The sequence below is a fragment of the Hypanus sabinus genome, chromosome 4, assembly GCF_030144855.1.
Source record: "Hypanus sabinus isolate sHypSab1 chromosome 4, sHypSab1.hap1, whole genome shotgun sequence".
Lineage (NCBI taxonomy): Eukaryota > Metazoa > Chordata > Chondrichthyes > Myliobatiformes > Dasyatidae > Hypanus > Hypanus sabinus.
In genome coordinates, this window is record NC_082709.1 from 91,252,790 (window position 1) to 91,279,658 (window position 26,869).

General features: G+C 45.0%; 1 protein-coding gene across 12 annotated transcripts in view; it reads left to right on the plus strand.

Moving 5' to 3' along the window:
- The window catches only part of LOC132392985 (cytochrome P450 27C1), a 99,742-nt gene that overhangs the window by 64,004 nt on the left and 8,869 nt on the right, over positions 1-26,869 (plus strand). For 11 of the 12 annotated variants that reach the window (XM_059967636.1, XM_059967635.1, XM_059967638.1 and 8 more), the window contains 6 exons: positions 2,013-2,206; positions 8,835-9,044; positions 13,049-13,212; positions 14,439-14,605; positions 24,132-24,210; positions 24,801-25,004. In XM_059967636.1, the coding sequence (XP_059823619.1) occupies positions 2,013-2,206; positions 8,835-9,044; positions 13,049-13,212; positions 14,439-14,605; positions 24,132-24,210; positions 24,801-25,004 (1,018 nt within the window). The remainder of the gene's footprint in view (positions 1-2,012; positions 2,207-8,834; positions 9,045-13,048; positions 13,213-14,438; positions 14,606-24,131; positions 24,211-24,800; positions 25,005-26,869) is intronic. The other variant, XR_009511704.1, reaches the window with a different exon arrangement.

The following is a 26,869-nucleotide window of genomic DNA, read 5'->3' on the forward strand; positions in this document are numbered from 1 at the left end:
GACAGCGTCTCCACATGATGCCAGCTGTCCTGACGAAGGGTCTCGGCCCAAAACATCGTCTGTGCTTCTCCCTATAGATGCTGCCTGTCCTGCTGTGTTCCACCAGCATTTTGTGTGTGTTGTTTGAATTTCCAGCATCTGCAGATTTCCTCGTGTGATGCTGGCTGTACCTTGTTTTGTTGAATAAAGAAGCCGCTTTGTATCTACCAGTAATTTTCCCCGGTGACTTAATTCACACAGCACAGTTTACCTTTTTACTAAAATTCATTATCATACATTTCCCAACACTGTATTCCATCTGCTACTTTTTTGCCCATTCTTCCAATTTGTCTAAGTCCTACTCCAATTGCATTGCTTCCTCAGTACTACCTACTCCTCCACCTGTCTTTGTATCATCTGCAAACTTTGCCACAAAGCCTTCAATTCCATTATCTAAATCACCGACAAACAATGTGAAAAGTAGCGGTCCCAATACTGTCCCCTGAGGAACACCACTAGTCATTGACAGCCAAACAGATAAGGCCCCTTTTATCTCCACTCGCTGCCTCCTCCTGTCAGCCATTCCTCTATCCATGCCTGTACCTTTCCTGTAACATCATATGATTTTATCTTATTAAGCAGCCTCATGTGTGGCACCTTATCAAATGCCTTCTGAAAATCCAAGCAAACCACATCCACTGCCTCTCCTTTGTCTATCCTGCTTGTTACTTCCTCGGAGAACTCAACAGATTTGTCAGGCAAGATATCCCTTCACAGAAATCCTGCTGACTTTGACTTATTTTATCATTAGCCTCCAAGTACCTCAAAACCTCATCCTTAATAATAGACTCCAACACTTTCCCAACCACTGAGGTTAGGCTAACTGGCCTATAATTTTCTTTCTTTTGCCTTCCTCCCTTCTTAAAGAGTGGAGTGACACTTGCAATCTTCCAGTCCTCCAGGACCATGTTAGAATCAAGTGATTCTTGAAAGATCATGACCAATGCATCCATTATCTCTTCAGCAACCTCTCTCAGGACTCTGGGATATAGTCCATCTGATCCAGGTGACTTATCCACCTTAAGACTTGAGCTCGCCTAGCACTTTTTCCTTTGTAAAGCAGTAGCAGGAAAACAGAAACAGAATTAAGATTAAGATTAGCTTTATTTGTCGCACAGACATGGAAGCATACAGTGAAATGTGTCACTTTCAGATTGTGCTGGGGCACATTGCAAGTGTTGCCATGCTTCCAGTACCAATGTAGGACGTCCACAACTTGCTAATCCTAATCCATACATCTTGGGAATGTGGCAGAAAACTGGAGCACCCGGAGGAAACCCATGTGGGCAGGAGGAGAATCTAGAAACTCCTTGAAGACAATTGAATTGAACACTGATCAGTTATCCCTGGCGCTGAAAATCCAAACATCAGAATGTGAAAGGAATGTGATCTAAGTGACTTTGTTGGTGCCAGAAACGGTGGTGTGAGTATCTTGGAAACTGCTGGTCTCGCGGGATTTTCACATTAGAACTGGCTACAGTTTACAGAGAATGGTGCAAAAACCAAAAAAAAAATCCAGTGAGCGGCAGTTCTGTGGGTGAAAATGTCTTGTTAATGACAGAGGTCAGAGGACAATGGCCAGACTGGTTCAAGCTGACAGGAAAGTGACAGTAACTCAGATAGCTGTAAGTTACAACAGCAGTGTGCAGACGAGCGTCTCTGAACACACAACACGTTGAAACTAAGTGGATGGGCTACAGCAGCAGAAGACCATGAACGTACAGAAGTACACTCAGCAGCCACTTTAGGTAATAATAAAGTGGCTACCTAGTCTACATACCTTGATAATAAATTTATTTTGACTTTGAATCTGATCCACTTCCCAGCCTAAGTCAAAGGACTGGGATCAGAGGGAATGTCCCAGTGTCACGGGACCATCAATGTACATGATTGGCCCCAAGAGGAGTTGGCTTTAGCCTAGAATTTGCTGATATCTCTGATTCAGGTCACACTGGTACTGCTGTTTATTTCAGGGAGGGAGAAGAGTGGTTGAAAATGAGGAACGCCCTGAAGAAGCGGATCATGAAGCCCAAGGATGTGGCCACATTCTCCCAGGGAGTTACGGACACTGTCGCTGGCCTGATCACAAGGGTGAAGCACGTGAGGGACAGTAGCTCACACACTGTGACCAACGTGAATAATTTGTTCTTCAGATTCGCATTGGAAGGTGAGTTGCTTCATCAGAAAGCATCTCACATCATACCCAACGCTACACAGTCATCCTAAGTGAAGGGCAGTTCCAGGGAAGCATCAGTTTCCCATAATCAGGAAGTAAACAATTTGTTATTCAAATACTGTATACATACAGGACTAGATAAGTAACTCGTCTGACTGAGCTCAGTGTTTTAGAGTCATGGAGAGTCACAAAGCACAGAAACGGGCACTTTAGCCAGCACCCATTCATGGAGCGTGGAGTCATACAGCCTGTGATGTTGTGCTGAAATTTTAATCTACTCCATCATCAATCTAGCGCTTCCCTCCTGCATGACTCTCCATATTTCTTTCATCTACATGCTTATCTAAGAATCTCTTAAATATATCCACCCCATGTACCCACCACTCTGTCTTTTATAAAATAACCTACCTCCGACATTCCCCTTATAATTTCCTCCAATCACTTTAAAGTTAGCCATATTCTCCCTGGGTAAAAACATTTTGGCTGTCAATATGATCTACAGTATGTCTCTTATCATCATTAACACCTCTATCAAGTCAACTCTCACCCTTCTTCACTCCAAAGAGGAAAGCTCTGTAATCCAGACAGCATCCTGGTAAATCTCCTCTGCACCCTCTCGAAAGCGTCCATATTCTTCACATCCTGAGGTAACCAGAACTGAGCACAACACTCCAATGTGGTCTAACCAGAGTTTTATAGAACTGCAACATTAACCTCGCAGCTCTTGAACTCAATCCCCCAATTAATGAAGGTCAACACACCACAATCTTTTCTTAACATCTCTATCAAATTGAATGGAGACATCTGTGGACGTGGATCCCGAAGTCCCTCTGTCCTCCACACTGCTGAGAATCCTGTGCTCTGCCTTCAAATTCAACCTTCCAAAATGAATCACTTCACACTCACTGAGTTAAACTCCATCTGCCATTTCTCAGCCCAGCTCTGCCTCCTGTCCATGTCCTACTATAACTGACAACAACCTACATTCTGACAGCACCATTCACGCTAACAGCCATCTTTCAGAATAGAAACAGGCCTCCTGGCCTTCAGAGTCCACGTTGACCATCAAGAGCCGATTTTCTCCAGATTCCAGCATCTGTGGTCTCTTGTGTGCTCGGTTACAGTGAACTCATTTTATGTCTCCATTTCCTGCCATCTCTACCACACAAGGGCAACTCTAGAGCCAGTTATGGCAGCCAATTAACTCACCAACCCGGCAAGTCTGGAAATGAAGTTCTGAAGGTTAAGTCTGTAAGTCCTGGCTGGAGTCCCAATATCTGAGTGTCTGGAGCCAAGAACCAGCAGCTGCCTGTCCTGGGTTGGAGCTCTGTCTGTGTGTGAGAGAGGAGGGCAGAAAGGATGCCTCTTCCATTTTGCTCTGTCGCGCTTTGTGGGCGTACCGTGTGGGTGCCAAAATGTGTGACGACTCTTGAGGGCTGCCTCTGCCACATCCTTGGGTATGTTGGCTGTTAACACCCATGACGCATCTCAGAGTAAGTAATGTGCTTGTGGCAAATGAATCTGCATCTGACCCGGGCCGGGCGTGGCTTTGGGATGTGGAGGAAGCCAAGTGATCCAGAGAAAGCCTGTACACACCTACAGCAGCATTACCAGAGGCCAGGGCTGAACCCAGGTCACTGGGGCTGGGAAACAGCAGCTCCACTGTCTCCACCCTCATCCCCCAAGATGCTGTTTGACCGATGGCTGGTGAGGGGAGAGTCCTTATTATTTATTGGTTTATTATTGCTGTGTATACCAAGATAGAGTGGAAAACTTGTCCTGCATCCTGATAATTACACAGTGTATTGAGATAGAACAAGGGAACGCAATAACAGAGTAACAGTTACAGAGAAAGTGCAGTGCAGAAAGTGTAAGATCAGTTTGTGAGACACAGATTCCTCTTATAAAGATCTCCATCCAACAGTGGGGTAGAAGCTGTCCTTGAGCCTGTTGGTGCATCCTTTCAGAGTTCAGCATCTCAGTTTTTATTTCAGAGCTTTATTGAGCTTGGATTTCTGTTCCCCGCCCATTGTTCTGGGACTTGGGCGCTGCCCTGGCCTGATATGGAAAAGTAACAAGAGCCTTGATGAATTTATGAGGGGTACTGTAATACGAAGGCAGGAAGGTCGTACTGAAACTGTTGTAGAGAGTTGACAGGGTACTAGGTTTATAAACGGAGCTTTTGGCATGTTGGCCTTCATAAGTGTTTATAATACATAATCGTGTGTGTATTCTGAATATTGTTACAGGAGTTGAGAAGTTGGTGAGGCCAGGTTTGGAACACTGAAAAGATAAACCAGTCGAGTTATATTTGTCACAGTGTAATGTATCATTTGTGCCAATGACCAGTACAGTCCAAGGATGTGGTGGGGCAGTCCGTAAATGGCTGCAGGCTTTTGGTACCAATGTAGCATGCCACAATGTATTAGCCGGTGTGTCTTTGGAATGTGTGAGGAAACCGGACCAGCTGGAGAAAACCCCTGCAGTCATGGGGCCATACAAACCTGTTAATTCAGCAGTTCCGGTCACCTACCTACAGGACAGATATCAATAAGATCGAAAAGAATTCAGAGAAAATTTACAAGGATGTTGCTGGGAATTGAGTTAGGGGAAAAGGTTCTTCCCTAGAATAGGGGAGATTTGATAGAGGTATTCAAAATTATGATGGGTATAGATGGGGTAAATTCAAGCAGGCTTTTTTTCCTCAAAAACAGCCACATTATTTATTTAGAGATAGAGCATGGAACAGGTCCTCAAGCTATACCACCCAGGAACCCCCAGTTTAACCCTAGCTTTGTTACGATGATCTGTTAGCCTGTATTTCTTTGCTTTGGGAGGAAACCAGAGCTCTGGGAGAAAATCGATATATTCCACATGGAGTACATGCAAACTCCTTACAAGGGGCGCCAGGATTGAACTCCAAACTACAATTCCTTTAGTGTAATAGCGTAACTCTAGCCACTATGCTGCCACACATCTGACTGCTTTCCCCAAGCAGTGAGGCTGATCAACACCTCCACACACTAACCCACCCGTCCACTCCCTCAACCACCACTTTATCATATCCTGTCAGTAACTTTATGTACAGACTCTCCTGTACCTAGTGTCACTTTATGGACAATCAATCTATGTATATTGACTATTTTATGTCGGGTCCATGGAGTTGATGTCACTTTGCTTCATTTCTATCGACACTGTATCCATTTCCTCTGTAAATACAGATGGAAAAGATTCATTTGAGATCTCCCCCATCAGTTTGGCTCCACATACGGATGACCATTCTCATCTTCCAAAGGGTCAACTTTGTCCCTTGCAATCCTTTTGCTCATAACTCATGGAAGGTTAGTTAAGAAGGTTCAGTCGTTAGGTATTAATGCTGGAGTAATAAAATGGATTCAACAGTGGCTAGATGGGAGATGCCAGAGAGTAGTGGTGGATAATTGTTTATCGGGATGGAGGCCGGTGACTAGCGGGGTGCCTCAGGGATCTGTTTTGGGCCCAATGTTGTTTGTAATATACATAAATGATCTGGATGATGGGGTGGTAAATTGGATTAGTAAGTATGCCGATGATACTAAGGTAGGAGGTGTTGTGGGTAATGAGGTGGGTTTTCAAAGCTTGCAGGGAGATTTAGGCCGGTTAGAAGAATGGGCTGAACGTTGGCAGATGGAGTTTAATGCTGAGAAGTGTGAAGTTCTACATTTTGGCAGGAATAATCCAAATAGAACATACAGGGTAAATGGTAAGGCATTGAGGAATGCAGAGGAACAGAGAGATCTAGGAATAACAGTGCATAGTTCCCTGAAGGTGGAGTCCCATGTAGATAGGGTGGTGAAGAAAGCTTTTGGAACGCTAGCCTTTATAAATCAAAGCATTGAGTACAGAAGTTGGGATGTAATGTTAAAATTGTACAAGGCATTGGTAAGGCCAAATTTGGAATATTGTGTACAGTTCTGGTCACCGAATTATAGGAAAGATATCAATAAATTAGAGAGAGTGCTGAGACGATTTACTAGGATGTTACCTGGGTTTCAGCACTTAAGTTACAGAGAAAGGTTGAACAAGTTAGGTCTCTAAACATTGGAGCGTAGAAGGTTGAGGGGGGATTTGATCGAGGTATTTAAAATTTTGAGAGGGATAGATAGAGTTGACGTGAACAGGCTGTTTCCATTGAGAGTAGGGGAGATTCAAACGAGAGGACATGATTTGAGATTTAGGGGGCAGAAGTTTAAGGGAAACATGAGGGGGTATTTCTTTACTCAGAGAGTGATAGCTGTGTGGAATGAGCTTCCTGTAGAAGTAGTCGAGGCCAATTCAGTTGTGTCATTTAAGGTAAAATTGGTTAGGTATATGGACAGGAAAGGAGTGGAGGGTTATGGGCTGAGTGCGTGTAGGTGGGACTAGGTGAGATTAAGAGTTCGGCACGGACTAGGAGGGCAGAGATGGCCTGCTTCCGTGCTGTGATTGTTATATGGTTATATAACATATCTGTAGAACCCCTAAAGATTCTCCTTCACCTTGTCTGATAGAGCAACCTTGTGTTTTCTTTTAGCCCCTCCTAATTTCTTTCTTAAGTGTTCTCTTGCATTCTTATACTCCATAAATACCTCATTTGTTCCTACCTACCACCTCCTTTTCTTCTTAACCAGGCCTCAATAGCTTTTGAAAACTGAGGCTACATTTACACTACGCCGGATAAATTGGTAACTGAAGCTTTTTCTCTTTGTTTTTACCCTCTGTCCACACTAAAACGGCATTTTCGTCCCCCGAGACCGGAGCTTTTCAGGAACGCTTTCCAGGCTGGATATTTTTGAAAACGCTGTTCGGGCAGATCAGTGTGGACGGGGTAACCGGAGACTTTTGAAAACGCTGTCAGATGGCAGCGTGCTATTTCATTGTTTTCTTGAACGCGACCTAACAATTTCAGAACAGACAGAGTCTGAAGCCAGAAGAGTTAGAAATGTACTCACCAAATACTTTGACCCATAACTTACTGAATAAATAAGTATACTGTACTCACTTTGCTCTGTGTTCTGTCCTTGCTCGTATGAAGGTGGTTTACCTATTTATGCAAGTACTTCTCTGACAATAGATGTGTAACATCCTAATGTAACATTGTATGGAAATACAAGATAACACTGATGCAGACATTTAACAAGGAGCTTTATTAATGCAACAGAGTAAGTCAGTTTTTCAATGTTCGTCATCAGCCTGGTCAATCTGTCCATGAACTCCCTGTCAGTTGCTGCCGTACACTCCAGTATTTGTTTTTTTTAGTTTTAAGTTCTCCTGCGTGAGAGCCAACAGTTGCCTGTCATTTTAAGTTTTTCTAGTCTGTAACTAGAAGTTCTAAGTTTTTCTAGTCTGGCGAGATTAGTAGATGGTCCTGCGCATGCACAGTAGGAGGAGATTCGCCGAAATCTCTGTTTCAGTGTGGATAGAGATATTTTCAAAAACACATAGTGTGGACGCCTTTCATTTTTACGTGAAACTGGCGTTTTCAAAACTATCCGGTCTAGTGTGGATGTAGTCTAAGGTTCCCTAAGCTTTTTATTCTGACAGGCACATACAAGCTTTGTATTTTCAAATTTTCACTTTTGAAGGCCTCCCACTTATCAAGTACACCTTTGCCAGGAAACAACTTGTCCCAATCCACTCTTGCAAGATCATTTCTGATACCATTAAAATTGTCCTTTTTCCAGTTTAGAATCTCAACTCACAGACCAGATCTGTCACAGGGATCATTACAGAAAATCTTCCCCACCAAATGCAATGAGCATTTTCAACAGTTCTTTTCTGTGCAACAGGAGGCCACACATCATAGTACAATATTCTGTTTTATTATTTCATATATTATTATTGCACATTGGTAAAATATTGTGTATTTTATTATTCTATACTTTATTAGTTAAGTCTACACACTGTAAGTGTTTTTAAATGTTACTGCTGGAACAAAAGTATTTCCCACTTGGGATCAATAAAATACTTAATATTATTAAATTATTATTATTAATCTCTCCCGCTCTGTCACATCTAAAACATTGGAAACCCCGGTATATTGAGCTGCCAGTCCTGATGCTCCTGCAACCGAGTCTCAGTAATGGCTACAATTTCGCAATTCCGGGTGCTGATACGTGCTCTGAGCTCGTCTGCCTTTCCTACGATACTACTTGCATTGGAACACAGGCAGCTCTGGACACTAGTTGCACCATGCTTAACCTTTTGATTCCTACCTTTCTCTACGGACTTACCAACATTTTTCTCCACAACTTCTCCACTATCTGCTCTGGCACTTTGGTTCCCACCTCCCTGAAGCTCTAGTTTAAAACCACCCTCCCCCCACCCCCGTGCAGCATTAACAAAGCTTCCTGCTAGGAATGGGATGTGGGCTCAGTTGCAAAGTTGGATATGTACATGGGTGGGAGGGCTATGGTCTGGGCTATCTGCAGATGGATGGGACTAGATGGGAGACAGAGCCTGTTTCTGTGCTGTGGTGCTCTGTGACTCTGAGAGAATGCCAGTGTATTCCATAGTGAGTGACTCACCTGCTGGCTGTGATGATGGGTCTCGCTTCCCAGCTGTGTTACGCTGACAACCGTATTGTCCTCTCCACCTGCAGGTGTTGCCACCATCCTTTTTGAAGCTCGCCTCGGCTGTCTAGAGAACGAGATCTGCCGGGAGACCAAGCAGTACATGGAAGCTCTAGAGCTCATGTTCAGCATGTTTAAGACCACCATGTATGCAGGAGCCATTCCCAAGTGGCTCCGCCCTCTCTTCCCAAAGCCTTGGAATGAGTTCTGTCGGTCCTGGGATGGACTTTTCCGATTCAGTAAGCATCGTGTCCTTGTGAACGTGCATCTTGTTTCACGATTCAGTAAACGTGTCCTTGTGAACGTGCGTCTTGTTTCACGATTCAGTAAACGTGTCCTTGTGAACGTGCGTCTTGTTTCACGATTCAGTAAACGTGTCCTTGTGAACGTGCATCTTGTTTCACGATTCAGTAAACGTGTCCTTGTGAACGTGTATCTTGTTTCCTGTGTCTGTAAGCATTGTGTCCTTGTGAACATGTCATGTTTCCCGATTCAGTAAGCGTCGTTTCCTTGTGAACGTGCGTCTTGTTTCACGATTCAGTAAACGTGTCCTTGTGAACGTGCATCTTGTTTCCTGTGTCTGTAAGCATTGTGTCCTCGTGAGCGTGTCATGTTTCCCGATTCAGTAAGTGTCGTTTCCTTGTGAACGTGCGTCTTGTTTTCCTCCCTCAGCATCCGTTGTCAGTATGTTCCCATCGTCCAGGGTATAAATGCCAAGGAAAAAAGTTTTCTGCAGCTACCTTACAAACAGGACTATATGGATTACATAAACATATATGACCATAAATGATACATAACTTACCGAACGTAGAGAGAACATAGAAAACCTACAGCACAATACAGGTCTTTCAGCCCACCGTGCTGTCTTGAACATGTACTTACTTTAGAAATTACCTCGGGTTTTCCATAGCCCTCTATTTTTCTGAGCTCCACATACCTATCGAAGGGTCTCTTAAATCCGCCTCCACCACTGTTGCCGGCAGCCCATTCCAGGCACTCACCACTCTGCATAAAAAAACTTACCCCTGACATCTCCCAAGCACCTTAAACCATGCCCTCTCATGTTAGCTATTTCAGCTGTGGGGAAAAGCCTCTGACTATCCGCACAATCGACGCCTCTCATCATCTTATACACCTTATGACAAATTGAACTGAATATTATGACATTAGCAGAAGCTGGGAGAAATACAGTCTCAGCCTTTTTCAGGTTGCTTCCAGAACCAGATGGTGGTGAGGGGAAGCTGTTGTTGAGCCTTGAGGTGTGGGTCTTCAGGCCCCAGTACCCCTGCCTGATGGTAGCATCAAGAAGAGGGCATGGCCCACATGATGGCAGTTCCCGATGATGGACATGGCCTTCCTGAGACACTGCATCTTGTAGGTTGTCCTCGATGGTGGGTTGAGCAGTACGTATAATGGAACTACTTTCTGTTGGGGTGTGGAAGAAACACAGTCCCAGAATTGGATCTACTCCGGAAAGGTGGAAGCTGGATTAATTTGTGGTTAACATGAGTTTGAATACACAGGCAGTGCCTCAAGAAGGTGGCATTCATTATGAAGGACCCTCGCCATCCAGGACATGCCCCCTTCTCATCACTGCCATCAGGAAGGAGGTACGGGAGCCTGAGGATGCACACTCAGTGTTAAGAGCAGGTCTTCTCCTTCACCATCAGATTTCATCACAGTTCTCACTGTTTGTCTTTTACACTATTTATTTGCTTGTTTGTTTGTTTATTTTTGTGGCTTATGGTAATTTTTATGTCTTGCACTGTACTGCTACTGCAAAGCAACCAATTACACAGTATATGTCAGTGATAAACTTGATTCCGATTCCAAAGTTGGGAAATTGTTCTAACAAGAAGGTGCAACCTTTTGGACTATTGGCCCTAATCTCCTGTCCAAGAGGCTCTTTAATGTTCTAGAGGTTTATAGATTCATGGGAACACAACTGCCTGAAGATTTCACTCCAAGTCCCATGCCTTCATGGGTTGGAAGTAACTTCAGCAGTCCTCCTTTCCTATTGGGTCTGAATTGGAATCGGAAATGGTTTATGATTCCTGCATTCTGCGATACAGTGAAAAGCTTGTCTTGCATATTTCACTCAAAATGCTGGAGGAACTCAGCAGGTCAGGCAGCATCTATGGACATGAATAAACAGTCACTGTTTTGGGCGAAGACCCTTCTTCAGGATAAGAAAGAAGGGGGAAGATGCTAGAATAAAGAAATGGGGGGATGGGAAGGAGGCTAGCTGGGAGGTGATAGCTGCAGTCAGGTGGGTAGGAAAGGTAAAGGGCTGGAGAGGAAGGGATCTATTAGGAGAGGAGGGTGGACAACAGGAGAAAGGGAAATAGGAGGGGACCCACGTGGATGTGATAGGCAAGTGAGAAGAGGTTAAAGACCAGAGTAGGGAATAAAAGAGGAGGGTTGGGATTTTTTCTACTGGAAGGAGAAATTGATATTCATGCCATCAGGTTGGAGGCTACCCAGACGGAATATGAGTTGTTGTTCCTCCACCTTGAGGGTGGCTTCATCTTGGCACAAGAGGAGGCCGTGGACTGATATGTTGGAATGGGAATAGGAATTAAAATGATTTGCCACTGGGAAGTTCTGATTTTGGTGGGTAGAGCGGAGGTGTTCGATGAAATTTACAACAGGCCTCACCAATGTAGAGGGGGCTGCATCGGGAGCACCAGGCACAATAGACGACCCCGGCAGATTCACAGGTGAAGTGTTGCCCCCTGATGTGTCTTCATCTACATTAGTGAGACCCGTCGTGGATCAGGGTCCAGTTTAATCAGGCAGCTCTGGTCCACCTGTCACAAGCAGAACTTCCCTCGGGCCAAACACTTCCATTCCAATTCCCGTTCCTGTTCTGACACGCTGGTCCAGGGTGCAGGAACAACACCTTACATTCTGTCTGTCTCCTCCAATCCCCACTCTCAACTATTACCTCTTTTAATCGTGGTACAGCAGAATAGGCCCTTTGAGCCGAGCCACCCAGGTCTCCCCCAACTTAATCCTAACCTATTCACAGGACAATTTACAATGACCAATTTAGCCACCAACCGGTACATCTTTGGACTGTGGGAGGAGACCCACGCAGTCATGGGAGAACGTGCAAACTCCTGACAGACAGTGGCAGGAATTGACCACAGGTCTCTGCTACTGTAAAGTGCTGTGCTAACCACTACGCTCCCGTGCCGGCCCAGCTGTCTATCTTCTCACCTGCGTATTACTTCCCCCTGGATCCCCTCCTCCTTCCCTTTCTGCTGTTGTCCACTCTCCTCTCCTACCAGAATCCTTCCTCTCCAGCCTGTGACCTTTCCCCACCTTCCCCTCCCCCCACCTATTCGTTCTGGCATCTTCCCCCTTCCTTTCCAGTCCTGAAGAAGGGTCTTGGCCTGAAATGTCCATTCTTTACTCCAGCACCCTCTTTGTCCATGAATTTGGGATTGGTGCGGTGAGAGTGGAGGCCAGTGTGTTGAGGGGGAGGAGAGAGGAGTGCTGAGGTCGGTTGATGTCTTGTCAGCAATTTGAGGTGAAAGATCCAGAGCGGAGTGTTCCAGGCGAGGAGGATGATTCCGAACGAGAGAAGGGGTCATCAGCGTGGTGTGTGGAATTCTTGCTAGAGAAGTGGGCTCGGAGACTGGCAGAAGACTACCTCAGCGTTATGACAGGCCCAGAGCTCACGGAGGTAAGGCCAAAGGGGACAAAGGTAAAGCACTTGCTGAGCTTCAGAGAGGGGTAGGTCGGAGGGAATGGTGAAGACATGGTGAAGATTTGATGGCTCTGGGCCTGTACTCGCTGGAGTTTAGAAAAATGAGGGGGGGATCTCATTGAAACTTACTACATATTGCAAGGCCTAGATAGAATAGACATGCAGAGGATGTTTCCTATAGTGGGGAAGTCCAGGACCAGAGGGTACAGCCTCAGAGTACAAGGATGACCCTTTAGACAGAGTTGAGGAGGAATTACTTTAGCCAGAGGATGGTGAATCTATGGAATTCATTGCCACAACGAGCAGTGAACGCCAAGTTACAGGGTATATTTAAAGTGGAGATTGATATGTAATTTATTAGTAAGGGTTTCAAAGGTTACAGTGTGGAGGCAGGAGTTTGGAGTTGAGAGGGCAAACATGATGGAATGATGAGCAGACTCGATGGGCCGAGCAGCCTAATTCTGCTCCTATGCCTTATGGTTTTATGTTGACTGCCTCTTTTCCAACCTCCCCGTAACATCTAACCAGGTGAGATCCACGTTAACAGAAAGCTGGCGCAGATAGCACGACAGCTGGAACGGGGAGAGGAGGTGCAGGGTGGACTGCTGACCCAGCTGCTGGTCGGTCAGGAGATGACGCTGGAGGAGGTCTACGCCAACATGACAGAGCTGCTGCTGGCAGGCGTAGATACGGTAAATCTGAGCAGGCCTTGCTTCGTGTGGCACCTGTTACATCCACAGCGCCATGGTTAGCGTGATGCTATTGCAGTTGGAGGTGTTCGTTTCCAGTGCCGTCTGTGAGCAGCTTGTAGGGCCTTCACATGTGACCACAAGGGTTTCCTCTCACAGTCCAAAGTCAAACCAGTTAGTAGGCCAATTGGTCATTATAAATTGTTCTGTGATTAGGCCAGGGTTAAATCAGTTTGGCTCTTCCCTGCTGGGTCTCTGGTAAATATATACAGTGAATGCTAAACTACTTTTACCATCAGTGAATTCGACCTTATTATCATGACACGAAAGAGGAAATCTTACTGTGATGATGTAGAGTAACACAGTAGCCACCCACACAAAGCCGGTGCAGTTGGCGTAGCGGTTCGCATATCGCTGTACGATCGGGGTTCAGTTTCCTCCGCTGTCTGTCAGGACAGTGTTGTCTCAGTGACCACTTGGCATTTCTGTAGCTGCTCCAGTTTCTGCCCATCTTCCAAAGGTGTATGGTTCGTAAGCTGTGGGCATGCTGTGTTGGCACCAGAAGCATGGCAATAAAGATCTGGACTATGCTGGGCGTTGACACAAACGAGGCATTTCACATTTTGCTGGTTCGATATACATGTGATAAATAATCTAATCCTTAAAGCACTGGAGGAAACCAGCTTGGTAAATTGGTTTATTATTGTCACATATGCCAAGATATGGTGCAAAGATGGTCTTGCATACTGTCTATACAGATCAAATCCTGTACATTGAGCTAGAACAAGGTGAAATAAAAACATTGCAGAATGAAGTGTAAAAGATATCAAAAAATTGCAGTGCAGGTAAATGATAAAGTGCAAGATCATAATATGGTAGATTGTGAGGCCAAGAATCCAGCTTATCATACAAGAGTCTGGTAACATTTGTCATTGAGCCCGGTATATATTGTCACACGAACAGTGTAGCCGTTAGCTTAATGGCTTACAGCACCACTGACCCGGGTTCAATTCCTGCCACTGTTTATAAGGAGTTTGTGACCACGTGGGTTTCCTCCAGGTGCTCTGGTCTCCTCCCAAAACCCAAAGACCTGTGAGTTGGTCGGCTAATTGGGCGGCAGGGCAGAAGGGCCTTTATCTCTAAGTACCATCCGTACCGATCGAGGTAGAAAGGAGAGAAACACTACTGGCCTGTCTTGTGTCTCATTGATGTGTGCTTGTTCCCCGCAGACTTCCTTTACTTTGTCATGGTGCACGTATTTACTGGCCAAGTATCCGGCCATCCAGAGATCGGTGTATGAAGAAATCCTCCACAACCTGGGACAGGATATGACTCCAACGGCCCAGGACCTGTCCAAGTTGCCTCTGGTCCGCTGTGTCCTTAAGGAAACGCTGAGGTAAAATCTTCACTTCGTGGCAGCATAGCAGTCAACCTATCTCTTTACAGTCTGCAATTACAAATCGGTGTTCAATTCCAGCTGCTGCCTGTAAGGACTTTAATGTTCTCCCCATGACCGAGTGGGTTCCCTCAGGGTGCTCTGGGTTTCTCCCACACTCCTAAAAAAAAAGCATGGGTTGGTATTAGGGTTAGATGTGGGCCTGCTATGCTGGCCCACAAAGTAATCCTCAGACTGTGTTGGTCATTGATGACTATGATGCAGTTTGCTGTATGTTTTGATGTTTCTATGTACATGTGACAATCTCTCAAACCTCCCTTTCTTGTGGTTTATTCCTGTCATTGGTGGTGGAGGGGCTGCAGGGATTAAGCTGTTTCAGCAGGGACTGGGAGAATCATTACTTTTGCCCAGAGAAACATGTGCTTTGGCATAATGGGAAGTGGAATTAAAATGGGTAGCCACTGAGAGATCCCACTTTTTCTAGCGGATAGAGCGTAGAATTTGAGACCTGCTTTCTCCAGACACTGTGGCAGTGCCTCCTAATATCCTGACTGGAAGGCGCTGAGCAGAGGAGTGCTTCAGTAGTGCCAGAGAGAACACTGCGTTGAAAGGGAAACCGCTTTTTGGAAAAGACAGTGAAATGAGACACCATCTGTCTCATTGGGTGGCTGTTTAAAAAAAATCTGGTTTTCTGTAAGGAAAATAAAGTTTCATTTTTATATCCTCATTCACATAGTTAGGACATCCCAAAGCTCTCTGCAGCCAATAGCACAATAGAGTTTTACAGCTTAGAAAATGGGACCTATGGCCAAGCTGATAAGTTTACCCATCTACACTAATCCCATTTGCTCACATTAGGACCCGTATCCTTCTTTGCCTTGCCTATTTAAGTTCCTGTCTGAATGCCTCTTAGACATAGTATTTGTATGTAATTCCACCACCTCCTAGGCAGCATATAGAGTTCAAGAATCAGGAATTTGTGTTGTAGCTTTGTAGAATTCTAAGCTGTGCCTGAAATATCACATTGAGTCTGGTTGCCCGTTATAAGAAAGACATCGAGGCTTTGGAGAGCATGCAGAAGAGGATGCTGTGTGCTGGAAGGAATGATTGTACATGCTTGGCTGTCTTCTCTGGAGTGGTAGAGGCTGACAGAGGTTTTTGAGATCATTAAAGGAATAGATAGAGTAGACAGACAGTATCTTTTCTTCCCCCAGGGTGGAAATGGGTTTCCTCTGGGCTTAAGTAGTATTCATATCGTACTTTGGTGTGTGAAACAAGGAGAGTAGAGTTAGAAAATATATTCTTGTATATTTCCATTAGAATGAACGGGGAAAAATGTTGGCTTCAAAACAATCACTTGAAGAAAACATAAGGTTTCTTATTTAGAGGGAAACCCAGAAAGTTTACTCGAGAGTTTCAACCAGTCGATACGTTTGGGAGCTGCAGCCACTTGTGCCTCAGTGTACTTTGCAGACATACGCAGTGTTAAAATTCTTAACCACTCTTTTCAGATCCTCCCATGACCTTCTTCCTCTTTACCTCATGTTCATCAAAACACTCAGTGAAATGCATCGTTTGTGTCGACCAACACAGTCCAAGGATCGTGCTGGGAACAGCCCGCCGGTATTGCCCCTGCGTCTAGTAGCAACCTAGCATGGCCACAACTTACTAACCTATACGTCTGAGGAATGTGGGAGGAAACCAGAGCACCCAGAGGTTACGGGGAGGGCGTGCAAACTCCTTACAGAGGTAGGAACCAAACCCCAGTCACTGGCACCGTGATTTCATTTCTCCGACGTGCATTAGCTGTTCTTCTCCCATTCTAATGCAAGCCCCTTCCCTCTCTTTCTCACCATGATACAAACCCACCCCACACCTCACACAAAGTAAATCGGCAAGACAATGTTTTACACTCAGTCTTGGTACACGTGACAATAACAAACCAATACCAAACTGGAATATTACTGAGATACAGTGAAAAGCTTGCTTTGTATACGGTTAATACAAATCAAATCATTACACGATGCACTAAGGAAAAACAAGGTGAAACAGTAACAGGCTGCAGCAGAGTGGAACAGTCATAGACAAATGGCTGTACAGGTAGACAAGATCGAGATTCCACCTCCCTGTGCTAGGGGAAGTTTAGTGAGGCAGATTCTGTCCTTGGGCCTGGGAGTTCACGCTTTCAGGCTTTTATATCTTTCAGCAGATGGGTGGGGGAGAAGACAGAACGTCTGTAGTGGGTGGTATCTGATTTTGCTAGCTGCTTCCCCAAAGCAGTGTAGACAGAGTCCATGGAGTGGAGGCTGGTTTCAAGGTACATTTATGATCAAATATGTATACTTTATACAACCTTGAGATTCATCTCCTTACAGGCAGCCACGAAACAAAGAAACCCAAAATAATCCATTAAACAAAACCGTCAAACACCCAATGTGCGGAGAGAGAAAAAAACAAATTGTGGAAACAATAAAAGCGAGCAGGTATCGTTCAGAACTGACGTGTCCGGACTCAGAGCTGCAGCCTCAGTTCAGGCAGAGCAGCGAACTGAACCAGACGTCCCTCATCTCCGCCTTGATACCCTGACCTTTCCATCTGCTGGGGTGGTTAAACCGCTGACCAAACACTGTCACAACGATATGCTCTGGGACCCGGACCCTGCTGCACCAATTCAGCTTGGAACTGAACTTTCCATTTCAGCCTGGTGCTTAGGCGGATTGAAACTCCGATCCTCCCTCTCTCTCGGTGACAGGCCCACTGCCTCACCTCGGATCTGCCACATCCAAGTCCAAAGAGATTTTACAGGCTATTGTCTGCAGTGATTGTTTACCAGGAAAATGTGTTGTTGAGAAATTATTTAATTGTTTCCCTTGTTTACCAGTGAAAAATAGTCACTGATCTTTACCAGTGCCGTCTTCAATTGGAACATTCCATGATATGCTGAATTGTTTCTACAGTTCTCTACAGTTTTGTGTGGTCTCAAACAGAACCGTGTCTACAATTCTCTACGGAACCGTGTCTACAATTCTCTACCGAACCGTGTCTACGATGCTCTACGGAACCATGTCTACAATTCTCTGCAGAACCATGTGTACGATCCTCTACAGTACCGTGTCTACAATTTCCTATGGAACTGTGTCTATGATCCCCTGCGGAACCATATCTATGATTCTCTGTGGAACATTGTCTACGATCCTCTAAGGAACCGTGTCAACTCTCCTCCATGGAACCATGTTTACGATTCTCTGTGGAACATTGTCTACGATCCTCTAAGGAACCGTGTCTACTATCCTCCATGGAACAATGTCTACAATTCTCTATGGAACGCTGTTATGTTTCTTGACGGAACGGTGTCTACAATTCCCTGCAGAACCACATCTACAATTCTGTATGGAACTGTGTCTACAATTCTCTGTGGAACATTCTCAATGATCCTCTACGGAACCATGTCTTACGATCCTCTAAGGAACCGTGTCTACGATCTCTACAGAACTGTGTCTATGATCTCTACAGAACCGTGTCTACGATCTCTACGGAACTGTGTCTACGATTCTCTGTGTAACAATGTCTATGATTCTCTATGGAACCATGTGTACAATTCTTGATGGAACGGCGTATACAATTCTCGATGGAACCGTGTCTACAATCTCTACGGAACCGAGTCTACGATTCTGTGTGTAACAATGTCTATGATTCTCTACGGAACCGCGTGTACAATTCTTGATTGAACGGCGTCTACAATTCTCTATGGAACCGTGTCTATGCTCCTCTATGGAACCGTGACTACGATCTCTACAGAACCGTGTCTACGATTCTCTGTGTAACAATGTCTATGATTATCTACGGAACTGTGTGTACAATCCTCTATGGAACCGCGTCTACGATCCTCTATGGAACCCTGTCTACGATCTCTACGGAACTGTGTCTATGATTCTCTTGTAACAATGTCTATGATTCTCTATGGAACCGTGTGTACAATTCTTGATGGAACGGCGTCTACAATTCTCTACGGAACCGTGTTTACGATTCTGTATGGAACTGTGTCTACGATTCTCTGTGAAACATTGTCAATGATTCTCTATGGAACCGTGTCTACAATTCTCGGTGGAACCATGTCTACAATTCTCTGTGGAACAATGTCTACAATTCACGATGGAACCATGTCTACAATTCCCTGTGGAACCATGACTACAATTCTCTGTGGAACAATGTCTACAATTCTCTGTGGAACCATGTCTACAATTCTCTGTGGAACCATGTCTACAGTTCTCAACGGAACATTGTCTACAATTCTTGGTGGAACCATGTCTACAATTCTCTGTGGAAACATGTCTACAATTCTCTGTGGAACCATGTCTACAGTTCTCTGCAGAGCCATGTGTACAATCCTCTTCAGTACCGTGTCTACAATTCTCTGTGGAACAATGTCTATGATCTCTACAGAACTGTGTACAATTCTCTGTGGAACAATGTCTACGATTCTCTACGGAACCATGTCTACTATTCTCTGTGGAACAATGTCTACGATCTCTACAGAACTGTGTCTATAATTCTCTGTGGAACAATGTCTACGATCTCTACAGAACCGTGTCTACAATTCTCTATGGAACCGTGTCTACAATTCTCGATGGAACCATGTCTACAATTCCCTGTGGAACAATGTCTACAGTTCTCAACGGAACTGTGTCTACGATTCTCAACGGAACGGTGTCTACAATTCTCGATGGAGCCATGTCTACAATTCCCTGCAGAACCACATGTACAATTCTCTGTGGAGCAATGTCTACAGTTCTCAACGGAACTCTGTCTACAGTTCTCTGTGGAACAATGTCTACAGTTCTCAACGGAACTCTGTCTACGTTTCTCGACAGAACGGTGTCTACATTCTCGATGGAACCATGTCTACAATTCTCTGTGGAACCATGTCTACGATCTCTATGGAACCGTATCTACAATCCTTGATGGAACAGCATCTGCAATTCTCAATGGAACTGTGTTTACGATCCTCTATGGAACCATGTCTACTATCCTCTATGGAACTGTATCTACAATTCTCTGTGGAACAATGTCTGCAATTCTCTGTGGAACGGTGTCTACAATTCTGGATGGAACTGTCTCTACGATTCTCTACGGAGCTGTGTCTGCAATTCTCTACAGAACCATGTCTACAATTCTCTGTGGAACATTGTCTACGATTCTCTACAGAACCGTGTCTACGATTCTCTGTGGAACAATGTCTACAATTCTCTACGAAATGGAGTCTACAATTTTCAAACAGAACCTTGTCTACAATCCTCTGCGGAACTGTTGCTACAATTCTCTGTGGAACATTGTCTATGATTCGCTATGGAACCGTGTCTACAATTCTCTATGGAACCATGACTACTATCCTCTACGGAACCATGTCTACCATTCTCTCTGGAAAAATGTCTACCATTCTCAACAGAACAGTGTCTGCATTTCTCTATGGAACCGTGCCTACTATCCTCTACGGAACCATGTCTACAATTCTCTGTGGAACAACGTCTACAATTCTCGACGGAACCATGTCTACAATTCCCTGTGGAACCATGTCTACAATTCTCAACGGAACCGTGTCAACAATTCTCTACGGAACTGTGTTTCCGATCCTCTATGGAACCGTGTTGACTATACTCTGTGGAACAATGTCTTCGATCTCTACAGAACTGTGTCTACAATTCTCTGTGGAACAATGTCTACGATCTCTACAGAACCATGTCTACAATTCTCTATGGAACCGTGTCTACAAATCTCGATGGAACCATGTCTACAATTCCCTGCAGAACCACATGTACAATTCTCTGTGGAACAATGTCTACAGTTCTCAACGGAACTGTGTCTACGTTTCTCGACGGAACGGTGTCTACAATTCTCAATGGAACCATGTCTACAATTCCCTGTGGAACAATGTCTACAGTTCTCAACGGAACTGTGTCTACGATTCTCAACAGAACGGTGTCTACAATTCTCGATGGAACCATGTCTACAATTCCCTGCAGAACCACATGTACAATTTTCTGTGAGACAATGTCTACAATTCTCTACGGAACCGTGTCTACAACTCTCTGTGGAACAATGTCTACAGTTCTCAACGGATCTGTGTCTACGTTTCTCTACGGAACCATGTCTACAATTCTCCGTGGAACAATGTCTACGATTCTCTGCAGAACCACATGTACAATTCTCGACTGAATCGTGTCTACGATTCTCTACAGAACCATTTATACAATTCTCTGTGGAACAATGTCTACAGTTCTCTACGGAACGGTGTCTACAATTCTCAAACAGAACCATGTCTACAATTCACTACGGAACCGTGTCTACAATTCTCTATGGAACAGAGTCTACAATTCTTGACAGAACTGTGTCTACAATTCTCAACAGAATCATGTCTACAATCCTGTATGGAACCGTGTCTACAATTATCTGTGGAACAATGTCTACAGTTCTCTACGGAACGGTGTCTACGATTCTCTACTGAACCATGTCTACAGTTCTCTGCAGAACCATGTGTACAATCCTCTTCAGTACCGTGTCTACAATTCCCTGTGGAACAATGTCTACAGTTCTCAACGGAACGGTGTCTACGATTCTCAACGGAACGGTGTCTACAATTCTTGATGGAACCATGTCTACAATTCCCTGCAGAACCACATGTACAATTCTCTGTGGAACAATGTCTACAATTCTCTGTGGAACAATGTCTACAATTCTCTATGGAACCATGTCTACAATTCTCTGTGGAACAATGTCTACAATTCTTGATGGAACAATGTCTACAATTCTCAATGGAACCATGTCGACAATTCTCTACGGAACTGTGTTTACGATCCTCTATGGAACCGTGTTGACTATCCTCTATGGAACCGTATCTACAATTCTCTGTGGAACCGTATCTACAATTCTCTGTGGAACCGTGTCTACAATTCTTGATGGAACAATGTCTACAATTCTCGATGGAACCGTGTCTATAATTCTCTGTGGAACCATGTCTACGATCTCTACAAACTGTGTCTACAATTCTCTCTGGAACAATGTCTACAGTTCTCAACGGAACTGTGTCTACGTTTCTCTATGGAACCATTTAAACAATTCTCCGTCAAACAACGTCTACGATTCTCTGCAGAACCACATGTACAATTCTCGACTGAATCGTGTCTACGATTTTCAATGGATCCGTATATACGATTTTTGACGGAACCGTGTCTACGATTCTCTACTGAACCATTTATACAATTCTCTGTGGAACAATGTCTACAATTCTCTACGGAACGGTGTCTTCAATTCTCAAACAGAACCGTGTCTACAATTCTCTATAGAACAGAGTCTACAATTCTTGACAGAACCATGTCTACGATCCTGTATGGAACCGTGTCTACAATTCTCGATGGAACCATGTCTACAATTCCCTGCAGAACCACATGTACAATTCTCTGTGGAACAGTGTCTACAGTTCTCAACAGAACTGTGTCTACGTTTCTCGACAGAACGGTGTCTACAATTCTCGATGGAACCATGTCTACAATTCCCTGCAGAACCACATGTACAATTCTCTGTGGAACTGTGTCTACAATTCTCTACGGAACCATGTCTACAGTTCTCTGCAGAGCCATGTGTACAATCCTCTTCAGTACCGTGTCTACAATTCTCTGTGGAACAATGTCTATGATCTCTACAGAACTGTGTACAATTCTCTGTGGAACAATGTCTATGATCTCTACAGAACTGTGTACAATTCTCTGTGGAACAATGTCTACGGTTCTCTACGGAACCGTGTCTACTATTCTCTGTGGAACAATGTCTACGATCTCTACAGAACTGTGTCTATAATTCTCTGTGGAACAATGTCTACGATCTCTACAGAACCGTGTCTACAATTCTCGATGGAACCATGTCTACAATTCCCTGTGGAACAATGTCTACAGTTCTCAACGGAACTGTGTCTACGATTCTCAACGGAACGGTGTCTACAATTCTCGATGGAGCCATGTCTACAATTCCCTGCAGAACCACATGTACAATTCTCTGTGGAGCAATGTCTACAGTTCTCAATGGAACTCTGTCTACGTTTCTCGACAGAACGGTGTCTACATTCTCGACGGAACCATGTCTACAATTCTCTGTGGAACCATATCTACGATCTCTATGGAACCGTATCTACAATCCTTGATGGAACAGCATCTGCAATTCTCAATGGAACTGTGTTTACGATCCTCTATGGAACCATGTCTACTATCCTCTATGGAACTGTATCTACAATTCTCTGTGGAACAATGTCTGCAATTCTCTGTGGAATGGTGTCTACAATTCTGGATGGAACTGTCTCTACGATTCTCTACGGAGCTGTGTCTGCAATTCTCTACAGAACCATGTCTACAATTCTCTGTGGAGCATTGTCTACGATTCTCTACGGAACCGTGTCTACAATTCCCTGTGGAACAATGTCTACAATTCTCTACGGAACTGTGTCTACAATTCTCTACAGAACCATGTCTACAATTCTCTATGGATCCATTTCTACGATTTTCTATGGAACCATGTCTACGATTCTCCATGGAGCCGTGTCTGCAATTCTTTACACAGCTGTGTCCTAGGAGCTTACATCACCAATAACCTGTCCAGGTTTAACCATGACCAAGAAAGTTCACCAGTGCTTTTATATCCTCAGGAGGCTAAAGAATTTGTCATGTCTCCTTTGACCCTTACCAATCCTATCCAAATGCATCGTGGTTTGGTCTGAAACTAGAGAGTTAGGGACACAGCTCAGCACGTCATGGAAAGCAATTTCACTCCATGGACTCTGTCTATACTTCCTACTGCCTCAGAAAGCAGCCAACTTTATTGAAGACTCCATCCACCCTGGATATTCTCTCTTCTTTCCCTCCAATTAGGTAGGAGATAAAAAAGCCTTTAATTTCCTACTACCAGGCTGAAGGACAGTTTGTACTGTACCCTTATAAGACTATTAAATGATTTCTAGTACAATAAGATGTATTCTTCACCTCACAACATACCTTATTATGGCCTTGCATCTTACCATCTGTCTGATCCGCATCCGCATCTTTTTCTTTAACTATGAGCCTTCATTGGTTGATAGGTTCCTAATTAGTCAGTATGTTAAAGGTTACAGGGAGAAGGCAGGAGAATAGGGTTGAGAGGGATAATAAATCAGCTGAGATGGAATTGCGGAGAAGAGTCAATGAGCCAAATGGCCTAATTCTGTTCCGATGTCTTGTGGTCTTCTGGTCTTCATTGCATAGTTTTCCCAATGCCCTGAAATGCACTGTTGTAATGGAATGATTGGTATAAGCTGCATGTAAAATAGAAGCTTTTCACTCTATGTTGGTACATATAACAATCGCAAACCAACTTACCAACTTACCTAGAATCTAGTTGCCGTACAGATATCTCACCCTAGTTTAAGCCAACCTTTGACTAGCTTGGAATCTAAAATGGTAAACCCAATTGACTCAAACACAGAATTCCTTCTTGATCTCCCAAACAGGATGTTTCCTGTTCTTCCTGGAAATGGTCGAATCACCCAAGAGGACATGGTTGTTGGAGGATATTTCATCCCAAGCGGAGTGAGATGATCATTTACTTTTCCAAACAAAACCAGTTATTCCTTCTGCTGACAGGGAGGGGTGGTGTGGCAATGGAGAGCAGGATGTTTTTTTCTGTTGTTTGCTCTTTCTATATTGCTCTACCGAGTATTTGGGCATGCTATGTTGGTGCCGAAATGTGTGGTGACACTTACAGTGCATCCCTAGATGTGTTGGTCAGAGGACTCATTTCACTGAATGTGCGTGTGATAAATAAAATGAATCTGACAAGGGCATGATAGGAAAGGAATCTGAGACTATTCATGGACTGAGGAAGTCAAAGCCTGACAGCGAGAATGTGGAGACCTGTCCTGGGGTCTGTGGACTCTCTGTGTGTAGGGATGGGGTGGGGATGGGGTGGGGGGGGGGGGGGTAAGGGACTTGTTCTGCATTGCTCTGTCGAGCATTGTGGGTATGCTACGTTGGCAACATTTGCAGGACGCCCACAGCACACTTTCAGTTGTGTTAACGCAAATGATGCATTTCAGTGTATATCTGATGTACCTGTGATAAATTTAAATCTTGAATCTTGACCTCATTCCACCCCCCCACCCCTCTCTGTGCACCCACAGACCCAGCTTGCTCTCTGCCACTATTCCACATCACACGATGGAGAGGTTTTCAAGAGTCCGGGAGAGTTCCTGCCCCACCGTTGGCTGCGGAAGGCCAACACAGACCGGGTGGATAACTTTGCAGCCATCCCATTCGGTTATGGGGTGAGGAGCTGTGTGGGACGCAGGATCGCAGAGCTGCAAATCCAGCTTGCACTCACACAGGCAGGTCTCCCTGATCACGGATGTGGGCTGTCTCTGTGTCATTGGCAGGTTTTCCCGATCACTTGCTTCCCATACCAGCATTGTTGGTTGTTTTTGCCACGTGTACCAAGATGCAGTGAAAAGCTTATGTCTGAGAATGGTACAAGGATCCCATGCACATGTACTTTGAGGTGGTACAAAGTAAACTGATGCTGCCTGGATTAGAGAGCAGGTCTTGTGAGAAAGGGTTGAGTGAACTCGGGCTTCTCTCTTTGAAATGAAGGACGATGAGAGGTGACTTTGACAGAGTGGTGGGCACACGAAGAGCGCTGCCAGGAGTGGTGGGTACACAAAACACATCGACAGGAGTGGTGGGTACACAAAACACATTGCCAGGAGTGGTGGGTACACGAAACACATCGACAGGAGTGGTGGGTACATGAAACACATTGACAGGAGTGGTGGGTACACGAAACACATCGACAGGAGTGGTGGGTACATGAAACACATTGACAGGAGTGGTGGGTACACAAAACGCATCGACAGGAGTGGTGGGTACATGAAACACATTGACAGGAGTGGTGGGTACACAAAACACATTGACAGGAGTGGTGGGTACACAAAACGCATCGACAGGAGTGGTGGGTACATGAAACACATCGACAGGAGTGGTGGGTACACAAAACGCATCGACAGGAGTGGTGGGTACACGAAACACATTGCCAGGAGTGGTGGGTACACGAAACGCATTGCCAGGAGTGGTGGGTACACGAAACGCATTGACAGGAGTGGTGGGTACACGAAACACATCGACAGGAGTGGTGGGTACACGAAACACATTGCCAGGAGTGGTGGGTACACAAAACGCATCGACAGGAGTGGTGGGTACACGAAACACATCGACAGGAGTGGTGGGTACATGAAACACATCGACAGGAGTGGTGGGTACACGAAACACATCGACAGGAGTGGTGGGTACACAAAACGCATCGACAGGAGTGGTGGGTACACGAAACACATCGACAGGAGTGGTGGGTACACGAAACGCATCGACAGGAGTGGTGGGTACACAAAACGCATCGACAGGAGTGGTGGGTACACGAAACGCATCGACAGGAGTGGTGGGTACACGAAACACATTGACAGGAGTGGTGGGTACACGAAACACATTGCCAGGAGTGGTGGGTACATGAAACACATTGCCAGGAGTGGTGGGTACACGAAACACATTGCCAGGAGTGGTGGGTACACGAAACACATCGACAGGAGTGGTGGGTACACGAAACACATTGCCAGGAGTGGTGGGTACACGAAACACATTGACAGGAGCGGTGGGTACACGAAACACATTGACAGGAGTGGTGGGTACACGAAACACATCGACAGGAGTGGTGGGTACACGAAATGCTTTGCCAGGAGTGGTGGGTACACGAAACACATCAACAGGAGTGGTGGGTACATGAAACACATTGACAGGAGTGGTGGGTACACGAAACACATTGACAGGAGTGGTGGGTACATGAAACACATCGACAGGAGTGGTGGGTACATGAAACACATTGACAGGAGTGGTGGGTACACGAAACACATCGACAGGAGTGGTGGGTACACGAAACACATCGACAGGAGTGGTGGGTACATGAAACACATTGACAGGAGTGGTGGGTACACAAAACACATCGACAGGAGTGGTGGGTACACGAAACACATTGCCAGGAGTGGTGGGTACATGAAACACATTGACAGGAGTGGTGGGTACACGAAACGCATCGACAGGAGTGGTGGGTACATGAAACACATTGACAGGAGTGGTGGGTACACGAAATGCTTTGCCAGGAGTGGTGGGCACACGAAACACATTGACAGGAGTGGTGGGTACACGAAAC